Below are 24,877 nucleotides of genomic sequence, written 5' to 3'. Positions count from 1 at the left end.
TGAATGGAATGAGTTACCGAGGCAAAGTACAAAGTACCGAGTAGTGATGTGTCGGTTACGAACGAAACGGCTCAAAGAGCCGGCTCTTTTAAGTGAACGATAAGAGCCGGCTCCCGTCCGAGATTATTATTATTTTTAATAATTCAAGGCAGAATGATAGGACGATCGTCTCCGCGCCACGGGCACTCCATGCACTGACTGTGACTGAATGTTGTGTTAATGACGTCCGTGTGACCAATCAGGTGATGACAGACAAGGATCATACCATCAAGTAGGGAGGGGCGGGCGCGCTGACGGTCTACAGGTACAGAGCAGGAGGGAGAGGAGGAGAGAAAGAGAGAGAGGAGTGCGGTGTGAGAATAGCAGACAAGATGAGTGACAGTCGGAAACGAAGCAGCATGTCAAATTACGGTATTCTGGAAATTATAAGGTTTAGTATAATTATATTGAATAACTTAAGTGATATATGTGCACACATACTAATCATAGGTCAAAACAGCTAAAGCTAAATTCGGCTGAACTATAAAAACGCAGAAGTGGTGAAATGAAGAGCCGTTTGGGAGCCGAAAGAGCCGGCTCTTCTTGGTGAGCTGAGCCAAATGAACCGGCTCACTAAAAAGAGCCGTAATTCCCATCACTATTGCCGAGGCAACGTATAAAGTAGTGAGATGAAAGAGGAGCAATGGTTCGTTGGCATAGTTGATGCTACCTGAATGCCAAACATCTCATCTTTTATTCCACATACACTTATGCCACACGTGTTCACGCATTAATTAGCATACTAAACAACAACTAACTTCAGGAATGAAGTGGGCGTCACTTGATCTGTCAAATGTGCCGAACAACACCCTCCTCCTCCTCCTCCTCCTTCTTCTCCTCCTCCTTCTTCTCCTCCTCCTCCTCCTCCTCCGACCCCACCCGTCAGTAACTCCGACTCTCTCAAGTCACAACTTGAGCAAAACTTTAACGTGTTGAGAAATACATCAAGAATGCTTGTGGGAAGGGTCTGCTCGTTAAAGCCATAGTAGTGATATACAGTAGTCTGTCGGTAAAGTACAGTTTCCTCTGCTTTCTGTGATGTGAGTGGACCCAAACAGACAAGAGGACTATGAGCGATAACGACATCTACGAGATGGACTCCGTGTGTGAGACGGAGGATCTGGACGGTGAAGCTGAGCTGATAGACGAGGAGTGTGGTAAGTTTGTTTTTCACATAGAGATTTGTTGTGGTGTGCATGTTGTAGCGGTGATTTATGGTGTAATGTTACTGTACACGTGATAACAGTTACTGAAAATCATACATTGTGGGTGTTAACTCTGGGAGAGTTAACACCCACTCATTCATCACTACTCTCCTTTACAGTTTGTTTTCAGGTTGAACAGAGAGACTTTAAGAGGTGTTACTTTTCCACTACAACTTTTAAAATGTGCTCAAAAGTGATGGACCATAATCAAGTACATTTACTCTTATGATAAGTAACATTTTTGAGATATTTGTACTTTATTATGGTCCATCAGGACAGATAATAATGCACTATATTCATTTTTAACAATCTCTTCTGCACTATATTCACTTTTTTAATAGTCGTGTATCACAGCTGTTACCCTGCACTATATGCAGATTTAACAGTTTTCTTCATCTCCTTGTATTTTTATATCTGGTATATTTTTTTGTATTTTGTATTTTGCACTACTAACTCTTTTTACTGCTCTTTACTAACATGTTTTTGCACTATGGAACTGTGATGCTGGAAACTTGAATTTCCCTCGGGATCAATAAAGTTACCATCTATCTATCTATCTATCTATCTATCAGTCTATCTATTTATCTATCTATCTATCTATCTATCTATCAGTCTATCTATTTATCTATCTATCTATCTATCTATCTATCAGTCTATCTATTTATCTATCTATCTATCTATCTATCTATCTATCTATCTATCTATCTATCTATCTATTTATCTATCTATCAATCCATTAATCCATCTATCTATCAATCAATCTATCTATCTATCTATCTATCTATCCATCTATCCATCAATCCGTCAGTCCATCTGTCCGTCCGTCCGTCCATCTATCTATCAGTCTATCTATCAATCCATCTATCTATCAATCTATCTATTTATCTATCTATCTATCTATCAATCCATCAATCCATCTATCTATCTATCTATCTGTCTATCTATCTATCAATCCATCAATCCATCTATCTATCAATCCATCTATCTATCTATCTATCTATCTATCTATCTATCTATCTATCTATCTATCTATCTATCTATCTATCTATCTATCTATCTATCTATCTGTCTATCTATCTATCTATCCATCTATCTATCCATCTGTCTATCTATCTATCTATCCATCTATCCATCCATCCATCCATCTTCAACCGCTTATCCGGGATCGGGTCGCGGGGGCAACAGCTCCAGCAGGGGACCCCAAACTTCCCTTTCCCGGGCCACATTAACCAGCTCTGACTGGGGGATCCCGAGGCGTTCCCAGGCCAGAGTAGAGATATAATCTCTCCATCTAGTCCTGGGTCTTCCCCGTGGTCTCCTCCCAGCTGGTCGTGCCTGGAACACCTCCCAAGGGAGGCGCCCAGGAGGCATCCGTGCTAGATGCCCGAACCACCTCAACTGGCTCCTTTCGACGCAAAGGAGCAAGGACTCTACTCCGAGTCCCTCACGGATGACTGAGCTTCTTACCCTATCTCTAAGGGAGACGCCAGCCACCCTCCTGAGGAAACCCATTTCGGCCGCTTGCACCCGCGACCTCGTTCTTTCGGTCATGACCCAACCCTCATGACCATAGGTGAGAGTAGGAACGAAGATTGAACGGTAGATCGAGAGCTTTGCCTTCCGGCTCAGCTCTCTTTTCGTCACAACGGTGCGGTAAAGCGAATGCAATACCGCCCCTGCTGCTCCGATTCTCCGACCAATCTCACGTTCCATCGTCCCCTCACTCGCGAACAAGACCCCGAGATACTTAAACTCCTTCACTTGGGGTAAGGACTCATTCCCTACCCGGAGTAGGCAAACCACCGGTTTCCTGCTGAGAACCATGGCCTCAGATTTAGAGGTGCTGATTCTCATCCCGACTGCGTCACACTCGGCTGCGAACCGATCCAGTGAGTGCTGGAGGTCGCAGACCGATGATGCCAACAGGACCACATCATCTGCAAAAAGCAGCGATGAGATCCTCAGCACACCGATCTGCAAACCCTCCTCCACCCGACTACGCCTCGATATCCTGTCCATGAATATCACGAACAGGATTGGTGACAAAGCGCAGCCCTGGCGGAGGCCAACCCCCACCGGAAACGAGTCCGACTTATTGCCGAGGATCCGAACACAGCTCTCGCTTTGGGCGTACAGGGATTGGATGGCCCTGAGAAGTGCCCCCCTCACCCCATACTCCCGCAGCACCCCCCACAGTATCTCCCGGGGGACCCGGTCATATGCCTTCTCCAAGTCCACAAAACACATGTAGACTGGATGGGCATACTCCCAGGCCCCCTCCAGGATCCTTGCGAGAGTGAAAAGCTGGTCCGTTGTTCCACGGCCAGGACGGAATCCGCATTGTTCCTCTTCGATCTGAGGTTCGACTATCGGCCGAACCCTCCTTTCCAGCACCTTGGAGTAGACTTTACCAGGGAGGCTGAGCAGTGTGATACCCCTGTAATTGGCACACACTCTCTGGTCCCCCTTTTTGAAAAGGGGAACCACCACCCCGGTCTGCCACTCCTTAGGCACTGTCACCGACTTCCACGCGGTGTTGAAGAGACGTGTCATCCAAGACAGCCCCTCCCCACCCAGAGCCTTCAGCATTTCTGGGCGGATCTCATCAACCCCCGGGGCTTTGCCACTGTGGAGTTGTTTGACTACCTCAGTGACTTCCACCAGGGTAATTGATGATGGTCCCCCATCAGCTTCCAGCTCTGCCTCTACCATAGAGGGCGTATTGGTCGGATTCAGAAGTTCCTCAAAGTGCTCCTTCCACCGCCCGATTACCTCCTCAGTTGAGGTCAACAGTGTCCCATCCTTACTGTACACAGCTTGGATGGTTCCCCGTTTCCCCCTCCTAAGGTGCCGGATGGTTTTCCAGAAGCACTTTGGTGCCGACCGAAAGTCCTTCTCCATGGCTGCTCCGAACTCCTCCCACACCCGCTGCTTTGCCTCCGTCACGGCAGTGGCTGCTGCTCTTCGGGCCCGTCGGTACCCTGCAACTGCCTCCGGAGACCTCCGAGATAACATATCCCGGAAGGCCTCCTTCTTCAGTCGGACGGCTTCCCTGACCACCGGTGTCCACCACGGTGTTCGAGGGTTGCCGCCCCTTGAGGCACCTAAGACCTTAAAACCACAGCTCACCGCCGCAGCTTCAGCAATGGAAGCTTTGAACATCGTCCACTCGGGTTCAATGCCCCCAACCTCCACAGGGATGCCAGAAAAGCTCCGCCGGAGGTGTGAGTTGAAGATCTCTCGGACAGGGGCCTCCTCCAGACGTTCCCAGTTCACCCTCACTACGCGTTTGGGCTTACCAGGTCTGTCCAGAGTCTTCCCCCACCCTCTGACCCAACTCACCACCAGATGGTGATCAGTTGACAGCTCCGCCCCTCTCTTCACCCGAGTGTCCAAAACATGCGGCCTCATATCAGATGATACGATTACAAAATCGATCATCGACCTTCGGCCTAGGGTGCTCTGGTACCACGTACACTTATGAGCATCCTTATGTTCGAACATGGTGTTCGTTATGGACAATCCATGACTAGCACAGAAGTCCAACAACAAACGACCACTCGGGTTTAGATCATCTATCCATCTATCAATCAATCCATCTATCTATCTATCTGTCTATCTATCTATCTATCCATCTATCCATCTGTCTATCTATCTATCTATCCATCTATCCATCTATCTATCTATCTGTCTATCTATCTATCTATCCATCTATCCATCTGTCTATCTATCTATCTATCCATCTATCCATCTATCAATCAATCCATCTATCTATCTATCTATCTATCTATCTATCAATCCATCTATCTATCTATCAATCCATCAATCCATCTATCTATCTATCTATCTATCTATCTATCTATCTGTCTGTCTATCTATCTATCTATCTATCTATCTATCTATCTATCTATCTATCTATCTATCTATCTATCTGTCTGTCTATCTATCTATCTATCTATCTATCTATCTATCTATCTATCTATCTATCTATCTATCTATCTATCTATCTATCTATCTATCTATCTATCTATCTATCTATCTATCTATCTATCTATCCATCTATCTATCTATCTATCTATCAATCACTTTTTCCCCACATCTTTAAAATTTGCTTAAAAGTGATGGACCATAATCAAGTACATTTACTCTTATGATATGTAAGTAAAAGGTTGAGATACCTGTACTTTACTTGAGTATTTTTATTTTCCCCAACTTGCTTCTACTTCACTACATTTCAGATGAAAATACTGGACTTTTCACTCCACTACATTTATTTGAAATTAAGTTACTGATATAGAAACACACATTTTACAAACAAAACATATAGATAGATAGATAGATAGATAGATAGATAATAACTTTATTGATCCCGAGGGAAATTCAAGTTTCCAGCATCACAGTTCCATAGTGCAAAACATGTTAGTAAAAAGGCAGTAAAAAAGTTAGTAGTACAAAGTACAAAAAAATATACCAGATATAAAAATACAAGGAGATGAAGAAAACTGTTAAAAGTGATTATAGTGCAGGGTAACTCCAGTAGCTTAGTCTATGAAAGTGCACTGTGTGCATTATTATTATTATTATATGTTCAATTTAACAAAAAGTGCAGCAGTTTTATTAACTACTACTCTTTTTAAAGTAGGCTATTAGCTTCAGCCAATACTTTATGATAATATAACACTGGCATGCACCATTTGCTGCCTAATGAGTGCTTTTACTTTTGGTTCATTTTGCTGCTAATAACTACATTTTGAATGCAGCACTTCTACCTGTGGTAGAATATTTGAACAGTTTTGGTACTATTTCTACTTCTGCTTGAAATGTATGTGAAGTGTATTATTTCCCTATTGCAAATACATTAATGTTTGTCCATGCATTGTCATCTTTAAAGGGTAGTCGATGATAATACCAGAGTAGAGGAGCGTGTTCAACATTCAGATCATGCATGTGGAGCAGGACAACTGTGGGGGTGTGGTGCACACATTTTTAAGAGGGCACAAGCTCAAACCACCATTACAAATGAATATAGATAACAGATGTTGGGCCAAAGAAACCGCCCGAAACAGCTAGAGTCCCTGTTTGTTTCGTTTCACGTCTCATGTGGCTCTTTGAAAAGGCCACAAACTAGAACTGATGGCATCTCTCCACACTCTTTTGTTCCTAACATTTCTTACATTCCTGATAGCGCAGAGTGAAACAACAACTTGAGTATATATAGTGTTGGATTCCTACAGTATACGTTGCAGTGTCTTCACAGCTGTTCTAGCTCCCACGCAAGATTTCCCAATGTACAAGCTCCTTTGAGTCTGGTTTTGTCCATTCATAATGACACACTGTCTGTTATTGCATGCTTTTGTTTTTTACTCACAGCCCTCTGAGAGACAAATGGTCCTTTGGGTTAACTTTAATAGTTGTGAAAAATATCTAGAAGGCTTCTGACCATATGGAAATGACCAATGTTTTTCTCTCTGGTTCGCAAAGGGCAGCAGGCCAAAGAAGTGCACTCTATTTAATGGAGCCTGAGTTATGAATTATTAACGGCCACACTTTGTTGCAGCTTGTGATTCTGTGATTACAGCAGAAAATCACCAACTCAGATAATACATTTGTAGTTCGTTTCAACTTGATAATGTGCAAAATGAGCAGCATAGTGACACAGGAAGTCAATTTTTTAACATGCACCCGACGCATTGGTGCAGTAAATCTGATGTCTATCTTGACACAGAACTGATGGGGTTACATCAGGTCAGTGCATAGGGAGAGAACTAGAGTGAAAATGTATCATCAGTAATGTTATTTTGCATGCAAAACACACAATTATAGGCACTAACTGCAAATACTGAAGCTTTTCCTTTGAAAAACATTACCCCCGACTTCTACAAAATGTCATAATGAATCTCCATTGTTTGTCTCCTAGATAGTGAAGACACTTGGCTGTGGCTTGCATTAAACTTGAAGTGTTTAAGTGTTAACCTTTAGGTCAGATAAAATGTACAAAATCAGAAGTTTGGAATTTAAAAAAAGTGATGCTTTTTTCCCCCCGTTTGTTTGTTTGTTCTGCCTTTATTATTTTGCGTGTTGTCATGGAAGATGTTCTCTAGAGAGGAAGTGAGCGATGGGGTGGGTGGGTTGTGGCCAGAAAGCAGATTCTTCATTGTAGCCTGTGGGCATTCAGCATGGTTTTTAAAAGAATCATACTTACTGACTCATTTTAGGTGGCAGGGGTTTCGTAACCTAGTTTCTGTCAGGTTTAATGACTCAGTGACACATGGCACATTTTATTAATTTTGCACACCAAAGTAGTGACAATGGAAAATTAAAATCTGGTGCAGTGTGACCTCCAGCAAACAACTAAGTTTTTCCCTTTTAAAAACCATCATGTGATATTACAGTGATGATACAGCTTACCGGGAGGATTTAGGCCGTCATTGTAAAAAGGTAGAGAAACAGTTATCCAGCTGCTGATAAAGTTCTTCTATCTATCCTTCTTTTTCACAAGTGAGAGGAGTCGCATATTAAAAACCAGGCTGTTATATTCCAGCAAGTTATTTATTGGTCTGCATCAAAATAAGAATAGCCTGAGGCACAGTCATTAAGGATTAGTGATTCATTTGTCACAAGTTCACCAGCAGGTCCTATGTCAAAATAGTGACAGACTTTCTAGTGTAACAAGCCTGGTTAGAGTTCAGACGGTTACCCTAGTAGAGGACTTCGTCAGAGGAAAGTCTTGTGATGAACCACAGTGAAGTTTCCCAGGGTGTTACTATGGCCAGTGTTTGGGAAACAACATCTGTCTTCAGTTAGTTTTGTCATAGCGTTCTGCTTTATGTGGAAAGATTACAGGACTTTCCCTATTGGATGTAATGGCATCTGTTTTGTAAATTTATAATATAATTATGAGGCATGTATCAACGCAGAGAAGTTGATGATATTGTTTTTGTTTGTTGTGGTCAGTGGTGTGAATACTGAGGGCATACTGTACACTGGAGTACATACTGTAAATGGGCAGAGAGTGTTGACCACGCTGCAGTAAGTGGTGACCTATTTCTGCTCTTTTTTCCAGGGAGTAATATAACATTGTGGCGAGTGGGAAATTGTGTGTAAGTAGTAGAAAAAGCAGCAACAACAGCATGAGGTTTGGTGAGGCTTTTATTATGAAGGCCACTGGTTCAAACCCTCACACTGTTTGTTAAATGAGTAACAGTCTGTCCTGCTTCAGTGAGCATCGCCGAGGTGGAACGTGAATATTGTTGTGAGTGTTTGTATGGATGTGAAGCAGGGCAGCGATGTGAAGAACTCGTAAGATCAGCGGCAACTTCACTGGCAAATACAGATAAAACAAGACCAGCAGCTCTGTGAGGCTCTACTGAGGCACAGTGCTGGTCTGATAACAATACAGCTACTATTCTTTTTAATTGAGGTAAACACATAACTGTGTTATACTTGTGGTGTCACGTTTGAGGGTTTAAAACGTAGCTGGGTGCTGAGTGGGAAGCGGTTGCTCTGTCGTAACACGCACAGCTTCAGGAACTGAACTGCAGGTAAATGTCAGCTAAAGAGGATGTGTGATGATGATGCAAGTCCTGTCTCACACGTTATAATGCACTTCTCAGAAAATTATTTGAATTAAGGTAATGAGCTTCAGCTGTCATCTCTCTGATTTTCAGCTGACCATACAATATCATTCACTTCTAAGAAAGGAAGTTAGAAATACCACTGAGTGTGCCTTCTACAATAATACTAACTTTTTACAATCTAGTGCAATATCAATAATCTCTAAAATATGTTCACGATAAAATTGCAGTGGTAATAAGTTTTACAATACATCAGTTTTTCTCTGACTTATAGCCTCAGGTGGGTAAACAGTTCGCAGGTGACTCAACTGCCTACACTACTGACAAACAGACCTCAACTGAACTCAGTTAAGACCAGCCTTTGAACAATAAATGTCACCGGAATTATTACTATATTAAATAACTTTTAATAAAAAACGCAAAACAAAACTACATCAAAGTAATGTCCCGATATCACATTTTCACTATATGATTATCATGACCAAAAGAATTCATAATGACAATATTATCGCGATATCTATAGAAAATATTAAATAAATAAATAATGCTATCAGTCAAATTCATCTTTAATTTAGTTTATTGTGCGTTTTGTCTCTTTTTTGACAACTGAATTACACTCAAAATAAGATTGTAGGGAGGCGGAGAGAGGGTCTGTAACTGTAAGTGTACAAAAGTGTGATTTAAAGAGGACCTATTGTGCTTTTCCCTTTCCTTTAGTGTGTTTTTTGTGTATGTAAAAGGTCTGCAAAAGCCCAAAGTCCTGAAACGCCTTGCTTGAAATCCCGCCTTTTCTTCCGTGATATGATGATGTCACCAAGTAACTCATTTGTATAATACCTGCTTAGCGGCTAGTTTGGTACGCCCTCAATCAAAGCTAGTTAGAGCGGAGTCCAAAGTGTTTGGTTCGGTTGACCAATCACAACAGTGGGCCAGCTGACCAATCAGAGCAGACTGGGCTTTTCAAGAGGGGGCGGGGCAGGAGCTCAAACAGAGCGTTTCAGACAGAGAGTGAAAAGAAGTGCTGCAGCACAGCCGGTATGAGAAAAATAAAATGTTTTTTTTAACATCACAGCATGTAAACATGTTCTAGTAGAAACCCAAAATACAAGTATGCACATGAAAATAAACATAATAGGTCCTCTTTAAGAGGCGCGGGATTACACAATACTATCATGTGTATTATAAACATATCAATATTTCATTTTTTAAATATCATATCGTCAATTCCGGTATATTGTGACACCCCTAATAACCAAATGTGCATAAAATTGCTGCCAATAAAAGTTTTATTGGTGCTGATTTCCTTTTTGCATACATACATACATGCTGATAATGATGCATCCCTGATAACATATTTAATAATAATAATAATAATATTATAAATATCTGTCTAGTTTTGAGTTTCTTTGTTTATTATCATGTCTATATTTCCATTTATGTGTTTGCTCTTTTTTTTCACAGTTTATCCCCAGGAGTTTTTACCAACTTATCAAAGCATTAAAGAAGGAGCAACAGTCACCAGAGCTCTACTGGTGAGTCAACAACACAATAATGGGGGTGTCAGCTACAGTTTATGGGATGTAGATTGACTGATTTGATTCTTTTAATGAAGTTGTCATGCCGTCCAGGTGCATAGCCTACATGCAGGAAGACATGTCACTTTTATTTTTCTAATATCATTTACATATATACCTGTATTTGTATTGATTATTATGAATAGTGTTGTCTTAAGCTCTTTTCAAGGCACACTTATTTAGCTAACAGATGGCTGGTATTGAAGTCATTTGACCATGAGACATCCAAATCACCACACCCAAAATACTAGATTTTATATCTATTATCTATTTATGTATACGCATTAATATACGAAATCATGCATGTAATTACATATTCTTGCAATAGCTTTATTAATACCAAGCGGTGTCACAAGTGTGATTGTGTGGAGGTAAAGAGAGAGAGAAAGAAGGGCGGGTATCGTATTGTTTGTTGACTCTTCCCACTTCTCCTACATTACCCACATCACACAATAAATAGGCTGGTCAAGGTCAGTATTCAACTAAATCTCTGCAAACAGACTCTCCCTGCACACAGACCTTCCTCTCCTCTCTCTCTCTCTGTGTGTGCACAACATGTACGGCACTATGGAGGAAGAGGAGTATGAGTTTCAGGATATAGACTTACCTGATGAGCCTTGTTTTTGCCCTCAGGCAGAGTTTAATGACAAACCCGACTCCTTGTTCTTCAACGACGGCGTCAGGAGGATCGACTTCATCCTGGTCTACGAAGATGAGGATATGAAGGATTTCGAGAAGAGGCACACGTTCCAGCGCCGCAAGGTAAATTTGTTTTCGTTAAATCTGTTTGAGCTGGGTGGTTCAGTGCAGTAAATCAGATTTTAAGTATTGCAAGTGGTACTCACACAACAAAGTAATCTACTCACAAAAAGAAAACATCTGTAAAAGGTGATATATTTGTTTTGTTTTTTAGTATTTTTGCGCCATTTATTTGCCTTTATTATATAGTGTACAGTAGAGAGATGACAGGAAGTTCGGGGAGAGAGAGGAAGGGGATGTCGTGCAATAAAAGGTCCACAGCCGGACTCGAACCAGTCAACATCCTAAATCCTTATAGGCGTGGAGGTTTTAAATTAAGATTCGGTAGCAAATCATTTGTCTTAATGAATAACATACTATTTCTCTTAATGGAAGTGGTTGTTTTTCCCATAAAACTTTTAATTCAAATTCTTATTCACTCAGTAAAAGTCGATGGATGACAGTATGTGGTTGAATACGATATGCCTTGTGTGTTTTATTACACATATACACTCTATTGTTTCTTGCCTGTTTGTACAGGGAGTTTTTATTTGCAGCAGGATTAAATGAAGTGCTTGTGACAGTATACTATATTCAGCACAGGAACTTAAATGACGCTTTAATTAACCAGGAACTTAGCAAACATTGTTTTGATGGGGCCTTTCTGCTGTACTTCCCATTCATTCAACACACATTGTTATTGTGAGCTGTTCAGTACATGTACTGGCTGGATTCCCTGAGGGACGTTGGGGAAATGAAGAGCGTTACTCTTTCACTTTGACTACCAAAGAAGCTAAAATAAGATCAGTCTGGTTTTAAGCGTCCTCGTCTGAACTTCGTCTAACGTTATTATCTTGGTCCAGAAATCTTAAACCTTCACAAAAGCAAACAAAGTGTTGGTGCAACATGCCAACTACTTTTTTTACACATGACAAATGTAGATTTCAGGGATTGAAGTGCACAAAGTCGGGACACTGAGACGTGATTACATACAGAGGTGTGTTGTTTGTTGCTACCAGTGTCTTTCACAATAGTGAGGTATGTGTAATCTAATGCTTGAAGATCCACAGACATTACAGACTGTGTTACCTGCAGTGTTGCAACCATACTGTTTTGAAATGGAGACTGTGCCCTTTTGAGGCTAAAATCATGTTTGGTAACAATTGAGAAAAGATTAGGTCTCTAATGGGTGAACAAAAACGTACTGATAAGCTAGATAAATGATGGATATGTTGTTTTTCTGCAGCAGTGAATGGATGTAATGTGTTTAGGTAATGTAAGGTAATACCCTGTAGAAGCTGATCAGCCAGTTTCAGCCAGTTCCTTGGAAAAGGCCGCCAGGTAGAGCCGTTGCAAGTCAGAGCTCATGAGGTTCTTCACCTCAGATCCACTAGGACTGATGCAATTCCTCATGCATGATCATCCTAAAGCAAACTAACGCCAACAAGGGATGAGGAGTGCAACAGTCTCTACCAGGCACTCCCATTGCCTTGTTTTTCCAGAGCCAACCCTGGATCACACACAAGTTGCAAAACCTTATTTCTGCTCTGACTCTGGCTGCTCTTGAAGGGCGTGGTTCCGTTCAGATAGCTAAATTGTTATCTTAAAATGATGCTTTAAATATTTTATGTTTGTCTTTCATACACTTGTATTTCCTGTGTGTCATGAAAACTCCCACCTGAATGCAGGGTTGGCAAAAACACACAGTGAATGTTTAGACTTTTGCTTTGTCGACAGTCTCTTGAAGGTATTCCTCAGAAACGGGCTGATATAATGTGTAAATGTATGAAGGTGTCACATTCATACAGAAATACTAGATTGCTTTGGATGATCCTAACTAATAAAATAAAAAAGAAGTTGGAACAATTCGATTGCACTTTGATGAGCTACTTTCTATAATATTTGTATATGTTTAATACTTTTTCATACTAATTCAGTGCTTTTTCGGGTGTTTTTCGGTTTTGGGTAAGCTGTGAATCAGTTTAAAGACTCAGAGTAAATCCAGGACTCCGTTCACTGATGATTATGCCACCAACAGGAACCTGCTCTGACTTGCTTGCCGCTACAGTATGTGCAGTGTAAATAATGCCTGTTATGGAAATGGAACATGTCCAAGTAAATGAGTCGTCAGTGCTTTAAATAACCTCAATTAAAGGTCATCTTTAAACATCAGTATTGACAAATTGGATCACATAAAGGTTATCAAGGTGATATTGTGTAAGCACACCAAAATATTACCACAATATAAATAAATCATGGACTTCTGTGTACATACAGATGCTCACCCTTGGCAGTCCTTTGAGAAATGCTGACATCATTGACAGTGCAGGCATGGCACATAAAGCTGCGAAGTTCCTGGTAAATTTAGTCACGGGACTACTTCTCCAGGAACTAAAAGGTTCCTTCAGCCCATTGTTGTCTGTGTTTCCATAGTAGTCTAAAGCCCTGCGAAGATTAGGTCAATTAGTCCGCTGATGTATGAAAAAGCAAGTCTCCACAGTAAATCATCTTTTGAGCGATTGATGATTATTTATTTGTGCTTTAGAACGTAACCACCGTGAAATAATCAGAAAATAACTTTTTTTTCTCTCATTCAGTCAGTCATCTCAGTCCTAAATCGATGCTAAAGTATTTCCCTGATTTATGAATGAAGCGGTACACCAGTTGAAGCAGCGGCGCTGTGTGTGTGTTTGAACTATCAGCGACGGTTTTCCCTGCAAACCCCAGCCCGAAAGTTCCTGTACTTTCAGAAAGTACTCTTTGGGGGTAAAAAGGCCCTGTAGTTCTGGGGGAAAGTTCAGCATCATTCAGTCGAAACGGGGCTTAAGTCCTACATATAACTTCAGTACATCCGGTACATAAATTGAATGATAATGGCCAGAGAGAATTAAATCAGGAAGCTCTCTGAAACCCTTTTCTGTGTCCTTCTCTGTAGAGGCGGCGGGAGTACTTTGAAGCCAGCCTGATGAAGATGAAAATGGAGCTGGAGGCGGCGCGATCTGTAAGTAGATTACACTTTTTCTGAATGTTTCTCTGACTGTATGTTACGGGTCCCAGAATATGATACCACAGCAACAAAGTACGAATCTGTAAAATACAAATAAAGTGCAGCAGCAATGAAGACACGGAAGCGCTCAGTTCGTCATCCAGATTGCATCTGCGGCGTGGGCGGAAGGTCCCACCTGAGACGACCCGGGGCGCAACGCCTCCCGTGACAAAAGTTCCACCTGGGTGCTGGTTACATTCATCATGTTTTTTCCGCAATACATGAAAAATAAAATCACGTGATTGTCACGTATATTCTTAGGGACAATATTTTAACCCTGGAAATAAAAGAAAATACCTTTTCATCTAATTAAATTAAATGAACACAAAAGTAGTTGCACAATTTTTGATTGTACCACATGTATCTCATTCTAAAAATGCTCTATCTTTGCGTTCTGCAGGTAATAGATGACAAACTGCTGTTTCTGAAAATCCACATGCCGTGGGACGTGCTGTGCACGTACGCCGAGGTCCTGCACATCAAGGTCCCCATCCAGCCCAACGACCTGTCCTCCCGGCCCTCACCGTGGCGCTTCCTCTCCTGCATCACCAAGCACTTCTACCCCAACGAGGACCTGATCACCAAGGAGGCGGAGTACTTCACCGCCCCCTTTGAGAAAGATCGTCTGGAGTACTTCTACGTGAGGGACAAAGATGTCTTCTTCACTGCGTCCATGAGGAGCAGGATGGCAAGTTGTCTCAAGTTTTATTTTGAAGGATGAAGTTGTAAACATCCTGTGCTCAACAGATGAATCAGTTTCGTGTAAAAACCATCACAAGAGCAGCTCAAGAATCATGTTTTCCAAACTGTATTATACTCTGTGATGTTGTTTGATGATACTGTAAAGTGTGTAAACAGTTTGGTAGCATACAAATAAAACCTTCTTCTTCTTCTTCTTCTTCTTCTGCTTGCAGGCTTATTACATCTTGAGTCGAGCCCCCTATGAAATACGAGGGAACAGAAAGAAGTTTGGCATCACCAAACTGCTGGATGGAGGAGTGTACAAAGCTGCCTATCCCCTCCATGACGTAAGTTACATGTTACGGTCATATTTGGTGTGGTTTATGCCCTTTTATGGTCATATTTAGCATGGTTTTATGCTATTAGTGAGCTAATAATTAACTGAAAATCCCCTTTGTTTGTATTATTCCCCTGTTGGCTATTTCAGTGCAGGTTCAATGTCAAGTCTGAAGAGGATGGCTGCCCCAACGAGAGATATCTGCTCTATGAAGAATGGGCTCATCCCAAAAGCTTCTACAAGATGCAACCACTAAACCTCATTAGGTGAACACAATCTTTTATGTTTCTCGTCACAAAAGTGAACTGAAAGTACTAGAAGGACTCTTTCATGTGTCGTGGCAACTTAAAATCAGTTGCTCTCTTTAGTGATGAGATTGAGGCAACAAAATGCACAAACACAATGCACAAACACCCTGCAATGGGTGACATACAGCTTTATAAAGTACAGCTTCACACCTACATGCCATAAAAAAACATTCCTGAACCAGGTGCCCTCCATATAAGCAGGAAATGGCAAACACCTACACTGCAGGGGCTACAAAGGGGTGACTTGGGTGATTTTACCTTCACACAGACCCATATCCTGTCACCCACAAACACCTAGCTTCTTTCTGCAGAGTTATAAACGCATTTCATCTTTAATTTTTTTAAAGATTACTATAAGATCACATTTCATACATCTTTAATATCACAATTCCCATGGCACTTGACAGTGTTTCAATGCAGCTTAAACGGAAATGTGTGAAAGGTCCTGTGTATTGTCAATAAAAAGGGTTGGACTGCGGTTATATTCCCTTTGTGTTCAAGCAGGAATCAACAACATCTTTTTATGTCTTTGTCCTTGCAGAGTTTTTAGTAGAGACACAGTAGATGTCATTTAAAGAACAATTGTTGTTTTTTTCACAGGAAGTATTACGGGGAGAAGATTGGCATCTACTTTGCCTGGTTGGGTTTCTACACAATAATGCTCGCCTTTGCTGCTGTTGTGGGACTGGGTTGTTTCATTTATGGATACAGGACTCAAGAAACCAGCACCTGGAGGTACATTCCTTTTGTTAATTATTAAATGACTTATGATATTTTGGAGATTTCCCCATCTAATGATCTCTGTTCTGTGTTTTAACGACCGCAGCAAAGAGGTGTGCGACCCTGACATTGGAGGGAGAATAGTGATGTGTCCGCAGTGTGACAGAGAATGCAGTTACTGGCGGCTGAATAGTACCTGCCAAGCTTCGAAAGTAAGTTTGATTTTACTTCGGCAGCAAATGTGAATGTTTTTCCCTTCTGTCTTCCCACTAATGTCGCTCAATGTAAAAAGAATATACTTTGCATATTTCACGGTGTGTGACTGCTATTTACACACACAGCAACGGTAATGTTTTGGAACTGATTTGCATGTAAGCAGGGCAGAACTGTGACAATTTCTTTCTTGTTTTCTCCATTTTCTTTTAGAAACTTTGCATATTTGATAACTTTGGAACCTTGGTGTTTGCAGTTTTCATGTCAATCTGGGGTAAGTTGTATACAATGTCAAAAACTAATTTGAAAAACAAGTTTCCCATAGAGCGTATGCAGGCATGCTAATATCACTAAGGTAGAGAGAAGCTGTATTTATAACTGACCATTTGAAATGTTTATTTTGTCCTCATCTTTGGCGTTATTAAAGGAAAAGCAGACACAGGAAGACACAGACAATGCTGTGAATACTTAGATGTTTCCATCTCTCTCTTTATTGCCCTGCCTCATGTTCATTTCCTGACTGCAGTGACTTTGTTCCTGGAGTTTTGGAAGCGCTACCAGGCGGAGCTGGAGTACACGTGGGACACTGTGGAGTTTCTGGAGCAGGAGGAGCCACCTCGCCCAGAATATGAAGCCAAGTGCATCTACGAGAGGAAAAACCCGATCACAGGGGTAAATCACACACACACAGACTCTTTTTTATTTTGTTTTAATAATGTAGAACTAAACCATGAAGATGGGTTTAAAATATGGATTCAAACAGGTTTTCTCAGTTTTGTTCAAAAAGTATGAACTATTTGGAAATACCATGTTGACATAATGACTTTTAAGTCATGCCACATTGTCGTTAAAGCCCAGTAATTCACTGTATTTTTTGTGTGATTTAGGTGAAAGAAAAAGTGCCCTATACAAAATGTGGACGATGTGTTCGGGTGTCTATAGGAATCGGGACAGTCTTATTCTGGGTAATGTAAATAAATGTCATTTTTATCTCAATTCTTTTTTCCTGCTAACACTGTATTTTACCAGTCTGTAATTCAATAACAAATTCCTAAGAGTTTCCTGTGAATAAATATGTAATTTGGTACTAATTATAAGGAAAATACAAATTTATTTGAAAGAAAAAATCAGTTTAAACCCTTGTAAATATTCATTCATTACTCAATTATTATTGGAAACTTAACTCTCTCTATATATATTGAATTGTCTCTGCATGTAGCTGACATCTATTTATTAAATGTATTAATTGGAAGTATACTAATTGAACATTATCGCTGCTTATAATTAGTACCAAATTCATAGTTCTTTCCAGGAAAATTCTTGGAAATAATTAGGACATAATAACAGAAATTACGGACTCAAAATAAAGCATTGCCTATTTTTTCATTTCAAACCAGAATATACTTTTCAACTGTGTCTTGTCCTTTAGATTCTGTTGATCCTGGCGTCCATCGTGGCCATCATTGTCTACCGCCTGGCTGCGTTTTTTGCCTTCTCGGCAAAACTCCGAGCTCAGGACCTGAAGGAACTGGAGCCCTTGAAGGAGTATGTGACGCCTCAGATGGCCACTTCTGTCACAGCCTCCCTCATCAGCTTTGTCGTAATCATGATCCTCAACATCCTCTATGAGCGAGTCGCCATCTGGATCACCGACTTTGGTGAGTTTGAATTTATACTTCTGCCTCGTATTGACTTGCATGTGGTTTTATCTGAAACCCTTTCTTATCTGACTCAACAACAGAGCTTCCACGGACCAAGACGGACTACGAGAACAGCTTGACCTTGAAGATGTTCCTCTTTCAGTTCGTCAACTATTACTCTTCCTGTTTCTACATCGCCTTCGCCAAAGGGAAAGCGGTCGGCTATCCTGGAGATCCTGTTTATCTCTTGGGAAAATACCGGAACGAAGAGGTACAGCTCGTCCATGTAGCTACAGTCGCATGTCTCACTTATACTCGCTTGTTATTCTTGACTCTTGCTTTGTGTCCTGTTGTCCTGCAGTGTGATCCTGGTGGATGTCTGATTGAGTTGACGACTCAGCTCTCCATCATCATGGGGGGAAAAGCCATCTGGAACAACATCCAAGAGGTCTTGCTACCGTAAGAAGAGAGAATCTAAGACCAATTTTATGTCAAATGTAATACAATTGAGTAACGCAAGGGAATTTGCTGCTTAGGTGTGAAGGCTACAAGACTAATAGCTAATCATACACCAACTGTTCCACTGTTACTGTATATGATCTGTTCCACCTCTCCACAGGTGGGTGAAAAATCTGATTGCCCGCTACTGCACTCGTGTGACCTCGGAGAAGGTGATTCCTCGCTGGGAGCAGGACTACGGGCTCCAGCCCCTCTCAAAACTAGGACTGTTCCACGAATATCTGGAGATGGGTAAGTCCCCGTCAGCCTCATTCGAATGCATACGGCTTCGAATGCATACCCGAAGCTGGTTGCACAAGCTGTTCTTAAGTTCAAAACTAATTATAATGCAAGGGTTTACTACACAGAGATTTATGTATCTCTAAATTACAAAACAGGTTGCACCACACAAACTAATTCTTACATACAGCAGTGGTTAACTGTTACTAAATGTTAGGGTTAAGTGTTGCGTAGCTAACTGAACCAGCTTGCAAATATATTGAATGTGGGAATATGGATAATAGTTGAGATATTTTACATGGCATTCAATTGAAATATTCAAATGTATTTTAATGATGATGTTTAAAGAATAGTTTGAGTTAGATGAGAAGATTAACACCACTCTCATGTTTTTGTCTTAAAGGGTAACTTTGGCATTTTTCAACCTGGACCCTATTTTCCCATGTTTTTGTGTCTAACTGACTAATGGGGACAACACTTTCTGAAACTGGTCCAGTATTGAGGGAGAGGGCTGTAGATGACAGCTGCTCACAAGATGCAATGTAATCCTATTGGGGCAAGCTGGCACCGTCAGCTCATTAAAAGTGCTTGTTTATGCCATGATAGGCTCTGATTGTTATTATAAGTGTCTGATAACATTATGGAAAGAGTCTCGTTCAAGGAGAAGTCGTTGTTCTGAAACCTGGCGAGGTGACGTGTTGCCGGAAGACAACGGTGGAACAGTAGAATACATTCATGGCTACAGGACCAATTACTAAAACTGTCGTCCCCATTAGTCACTTAGACACAAAAACATGGGAAAATAGGGTCCACGTTGACAAATACTAAAGTTGCCCTTTAAGTTTTAATGGTGCAGCCCAATTCAGTAAAAAAGTTTAAAACTAGCTAGTCAGTAACTAAGAACTTATGAGGGGATTCACACAATAAGTAATCAATATACAAATACCTGGTGCCGCTGAATCGTGGGTAGTCTCGACAGTACCTGTGCTGTCTCTCTCAGTCATCCAGTTTGGCTTCGTGACCCTGTTCGTGGCCTCCTTCCCTCTGGCTCCGGTCCTGGCTCTGGTCAACAACCTGTTTGAGATCCGGGTTGATGCTTGGAAGATCACCACTCAGTTTCGCCGCATTGTGCCGGAGAAGGCTCAGGATATCGGGGCCTGGCAACCCATTCTGCAAGGCATCGCTATACTAGCTGTTGCAACAAATGTAAGATACTGTTTACACTGAGTTATTAGGTACATTGACCACATTGTGACAACAATTGATTATCAATTTGATATGTTTACTTGGTGTCGTGGTGTCTCAACAGGCCATGATCATTGCTTTTACATCCGACATGATTCCACGGTTGGTCTACTACTGGTCTTTCTCTGTTTACCCGTATGGAGATCACTATAATAACACCATGCAGGGCTACATCGAGAGCTCGCTGTCTGTATTCAACATCAACGACTTCGGCAACTTTAGCAAGCCCATGAGGACGCCTTACAACATCACCACCTGCAGGTACGAAGATTGGGCCATCTCAGTGTGCTGTATTCAACTTTCCCTTGTTGGAATATAAAGAGAACAGTAGTTTTTACTTTAAAGAGGACCTATTATGCTAATTTCGAGGTGTATCTTGTATCTCCTGCCCGCCCCCAGTCTGCTCTGATTGGTCAGCTGGCCCACTCTGTTGTGATTGGTTAACTGAACCAAACTCTTCACACTCCGCTCTAACTAGCTTTGTTTGAGGGCGTGCTGAACTAGCCGCTAGGCAGGTATTATGCAAATGCGTTACTTGGTGACATCACCACGTTACAGGAAAAAAAGGCGGGACTGCAAGCAAGGCATTTCAGGCAGTTCAGGAGCAGTGTTTCTGTGGGGCAGAGTAACTCCCTCTAGTGTGGACTTTGGGCTTTGTAACTTTGCAGACCCTTTAAATGCACAAAAACTATATAAAACACTAAAGGAAAGGGGAAAAGCACAATAGGTCCTCTTTAACTATCATCCATTAGATAATGTTTTAAAACACTTTTGCTTTCACAACTAAAACAAATGTGAATTCTTTGAAGTTTGGTTATAAAAGTCTTTTCTAGACAAAATTATGATTTTTTTTCATACACGAAAGGACACATACAGATTCCACTTAATTTTAAAGATTTTATTGATATTATCCATGCAAATAATTATTCTCTAGATATACCGTATGTATAACATATTGGGAGAGCCAAAACCCTTGAATTTCACAGTAATATGTTGCATTTGAGCAGCTATATTTCTTTAAATTGCAAACATGACCAGAGATAACGGTGTGTTCGAAACTTCTGGACAAAATACAACTTCATCACATACAGACACTTAAAAAGAAATAATATAAGATGGTAAGTTCAATAAATGACTGTTGTTAGAAGCATATTTGAGTATGAATTTTTCTTCTTCAGGTATCGAGATTTCCGGTATCCTCCTGGGCACGACAGGCAGTACGAGTACAGTATCTACTACTGGCATGTAATCGCTGCCAAAATGGCTTTTATAATCGTTGTAGAGGTGGGTCTATGAACACAACAGGAAGTCTCTCTGACACTAAAAAAATATGATTAAAACATGAATTATTAAACCATATTAATGGAGGCGTCCTCTTCTTCTCCTCGCAGCACATTGTTTACCTGACGAAGTTCATCCTGTCCTACGTGATCCCAGACGTCCCGTACGCTGTCAAAGAACAGATCAAACGAGAGAAGTACCTGACCCAGGTGATCCTCCACGAGACCAACCTCAAGCTGGTGACCAGACGTTTGAAACCGATCGACGACGAGGTCATCAAGCGAGTGGGGGTGGACCTGACAGAGGAGCAGATGGACGAACTTGATTTCTGAAAGTAAAATGTATGGAAGAAAAGACCATACAGACTATACTGTATATACATGACTACCCAGTTTTTAGCAGCACCTACCCACATCTGTTTAAGTACTGACAAACACCTTGTGAACCAGAGACAAGATTAAGACCCGGAACAAGGTGTGGACTTTAAGGGGCTGTTGAACAAAGAAAGGAGAAACCACTGTTGTATAGTCTTCAACCCGGTCTGCTGTCCTCACACTCTGGACTCCCGTCAAGGTGAAAGCATGGAACAGGAAGAAAAAAAACAGTGCATCTGTCTTCTATCACCTCTAAGTGTCTTTTTTCTCAGACTGTATGTGTAACAGACAGGAAGTTTTGTAGCTGACAGCACCAGTGCAGAAACAACGTGTGAGACAAACAAGTGATATGTCTTTTGCACCACCTTATCAACTCAAGTGTCCCTGTTTTGGGTTAGGCTTGGAGTTCAGTGCTATTTGTTCAAATCTGAATCCAGTATGGAAATTTAATCTATTTAGATTTAGGTTTTAACTTTTTTAAACAACAAAAGTTATAAATAACTTAATATTTGAGGAGAAAAAACTCAGAAAGGATGATGCATATTAAGCTAAATGACTTGCTGGATGTTTTACGCATTGATTTTTGCAATCTGGTTTGGATGTTACAGCAAAGAGAAGCAGTGAAATCAGTGCCTCAAACTTTGAAGCTGAACCGGAAGCATCTCTCGAGAGTTTCGCAACTTGCGGGTTACCTTCTAGACACGACCATTTGGATGTTACAGCAAAGGGAAGCAGGGATGTCAAATCAGTGCCTCACATTTTGAAGCTTCACATTAAATAACACCAACCATTTGGTGGATTAAGCATGAAAAATACAACCAAGCTCAATGTCCACTTACTAGTTTTTTTTGCCAGGGCTTTCAGTCATATCATGGTCTTCATTTAGCAGATGGAAATCTGCTCAGCCGGGACAGTATGGTTGAAATCTCTGGAAAAAGCTTGTGTGTAGACCTTGAGTTGGGATTTTTTTGTCAAAACATTTGATGAATATTTTCCAGCTTTAGACTACATTATATTTTAACTTGGCTATAGACCGTTTCAACAGCATTGAATTGCTAGGCAACAGCATGGGTCCATGTTTACTTCCTGTCAGCTGATGTCATTCACACACACTGCAACAGGAAATAAACTGGGACACATTCTGAATGTTTACATTCAGCACTGCGACACTTCGCTCCGTCCATTGAGCTTCATGGTGGGGCCTCACACACACATACACACATGTATCCAACAAGTGCCACAGAAATATCAGTATTATTATAGACAAAAAATTGCACCACTTTTGAATGCAATGTTGATGATCGATGGAGAGTGTTTTTTCCACTTCCATTTCTGTTACTAGAACTAAAGAGCTGAGGTGATCAGTCAAACAGCTCGCAATGTTACACAAGAGATGAGATACCAGGAGTTAGTATAGACACGGACTAACCTGTAGCCACATAAATTGACTAAATGTGCCTCAAATATCTTTACCTCTGTAAGCCTTTCAAACATTTTAAAAGTTGTTGTTATGTTTTTTTCACGAGGGGATTCAATTCAGAAAGTAAATTTTGAAGTTTGATGTTTACAAACCACAAGAATGATTTGAAACCGGACGCTCTTGCGAATGCAGTTCAGTTTAATTTTTAATTAAATGGATTAATCACAGCCCTGTGAAGTGCTTTAGTTGACGATGTGAGTACAGTCTGTCTTCTCTATTCATATACTCCCATCTACTGTACTGTTTTGCACTTTTTACTTACAGAGTTCCAGTCCTGTGCCTTGACCACTGCACTGCGCAACATTTTGACTGCATGTTATATCCTGTGTTATAGGCAACACGGTATTTTAATCTTCTCCTGTGTCATTGCTGAAATCTTAGCTCAATACCTCTGCTGTATTATTGCCTCGCCTTGTGATTTAAACTATGGTACTATAATCGCCGCGTATGCAAACAGTATCGTATACCAGCAATATCTGACGATGCATATCTTTCTTGTCTTTTTGTTTAATCTTGTCAGTGCCATGAAATTGTTTCCCTCGTGTGTATTAAGTCTTACTTTAAAGACTCTTTAAAGATTAAAAAAATGTTCCACCATTGTATGTTTTATTTGATTTTAGCTCTAGACCTTTCCCTGTGCTCTGTTGCACCTGTAATAAAACACAACAGTGATGTCACAGTGTACTGACAATGCCTGGGGCACATTCCTACACTGCAGCAAGATGAGAATTCAAAACACTTGTGGTCAGCAAAACCAAGATTTCCAGCTGCTACACACAGTTTCTCTCCTCATCTGATCATGAATCTGATTAGATCTTGAAACATATAAACGTATCAACAAAATTATCATATGTTTGAATCTACACCTCTCTGACAGTGACAAAAATATAATGAAAAGCTTCACAAAGTCAGCATCTATAGCAGGGCTGTTGTTTTGGATTGCATGAGTGTACAGATGAAGCTAATAAACCAGAGATTCACTGTCGAGTCTCCTTCATGAAACCTGATATGATGTCATGTTGTTACAATCTCCAGAACTTGCCAGATGCATTCTGCAAATATGCAAAACCTGGTTGGTGCAGACACACATGCCAGAAACTATAGAAACAGAGCACACAATGAAACAGTGTTAGTTTTTTAACACTTAGTGTTTTTGTTTTTTTTACACTCACAAATCCCTGAACAGAAACTACCGAGGTGCCCTTTGGCAAGGCCAAACCTCAGGCGCTGTCATGCTGAAGCTGCTTGGTGTTGTACTTGCAACTGAAATTAAGACATTATGCAATATTTAAAAAAATATATCTTGCATAAAAGCAGCACTGTCGGTTTTAAAGGTCCCATATTATAAAAAAAAATGTTTTTATTATAAAGCAGGCTTAAGTCCTATATAAATACTGTGAAAGTATGGAAACACTCAATCCACAGGGAAATACACACCGCCCATATTCAGAATCTTTGCATTTGAAACAAGCTGTCAGGATTTCTGCCCATTTGTGATGTCACAAATATACAATATCTAGACCCTTTATGCAGTTTTAAACCTAAACATTCTAAATGTGTCCCAGTTTATTTCCTGTTGCAGTGTATGTGAATGTCATCAGCTGACAGGAAGTACAAATGGACCCAAGCTGTTGCCTAGCAACACAATTCTGTCAGTCAAAATGTGCTAAAACGGAGCGTTTCA

At 40.8% G+C, this 24,877-nt stretch overlaps 1 protein-coding gene across 1 annotated transcript; it reads left to right on the top strand.

The window, feature by feature from the left end:
* The first annotated feature begins 916 nt into the window (after positions 1–916).
* Positions 917–23,792, top strand: ano6 (anoctamin 6). Its single transcript, XM_074625454.1, has 20 exons — positions 917–1,196; positions 10,280–10,350; positions 11,026–11,154; positions 14,066–14,131; positions 14,577–14,864; positions 15,091–15,204; positions 15,345–15,460; positions 16,103–16,237; positions 16,329–16,434; positions 16,649–16,709; positions 16,962–17,107; positions 17,323–17,400; positions 17,865–18,093; positions 18,177–18,346; positions 18,437–18,534; positions 18,695–18,825; positions 19,814–20,019; positions 20,123–20,319; positions 21,237–21,342; positions 21,450–23,792. Exons 1-20 carry the CDS (start codon positions 1,109–1,111, stop codon positions 21,669–21,671), a joined length of 2,757 nt encoding a protein of 918 aa, XP_074481555.1. The 5' UTR covers positions 917–1,108; the 3' UTR covers positions 21,672–23,792.
* Positions 23,793–24,877: the final 1,085 nt, after the last annotated feature.

Source organism: Sebastes fasciatus, chromosome 23, assembly GCF_043250625.1.
Source record: "Sebastes fasciatus isolate fSebFas1 chromosome 23, fSebFas1.pri, whole genome shotgun sequence".
In the NCBI taxonomy this organism is placed as follows: Eukaryota; Metazoa; Chordata; class Actinopteri; order Perciformes; family Sebastidae; genus Sebastes; species Sebastes fasciatus.
Note: the sequence above shows the minus strand (reverse complement) of the source record. Positions and strands in the feature narration are given on the sequence as shown.

Coding starts and splice junctions, on each gene's coding strand:
- ano6 (XM_074625454.1), top strand. CDS start 1,109: ATGAGCGATAACGACATCTACGAGATGGACTCCGTGTGTGAGACGGAG. Junction 14,132..14,576: donor AGCTGGAGGCGGCGCGATCT/GTAAGTAGATTA, acceptor TGCGTTCTGCAG/GTAATAGATGACAAACTGCT. Junction 16,710..16,961: donor AGTTTTCATGTCAATCTGGG/GTAAGTTGTATA, acceptor TCCTGACTGCAG/TGACTTTGTTCCTGGAGTTT.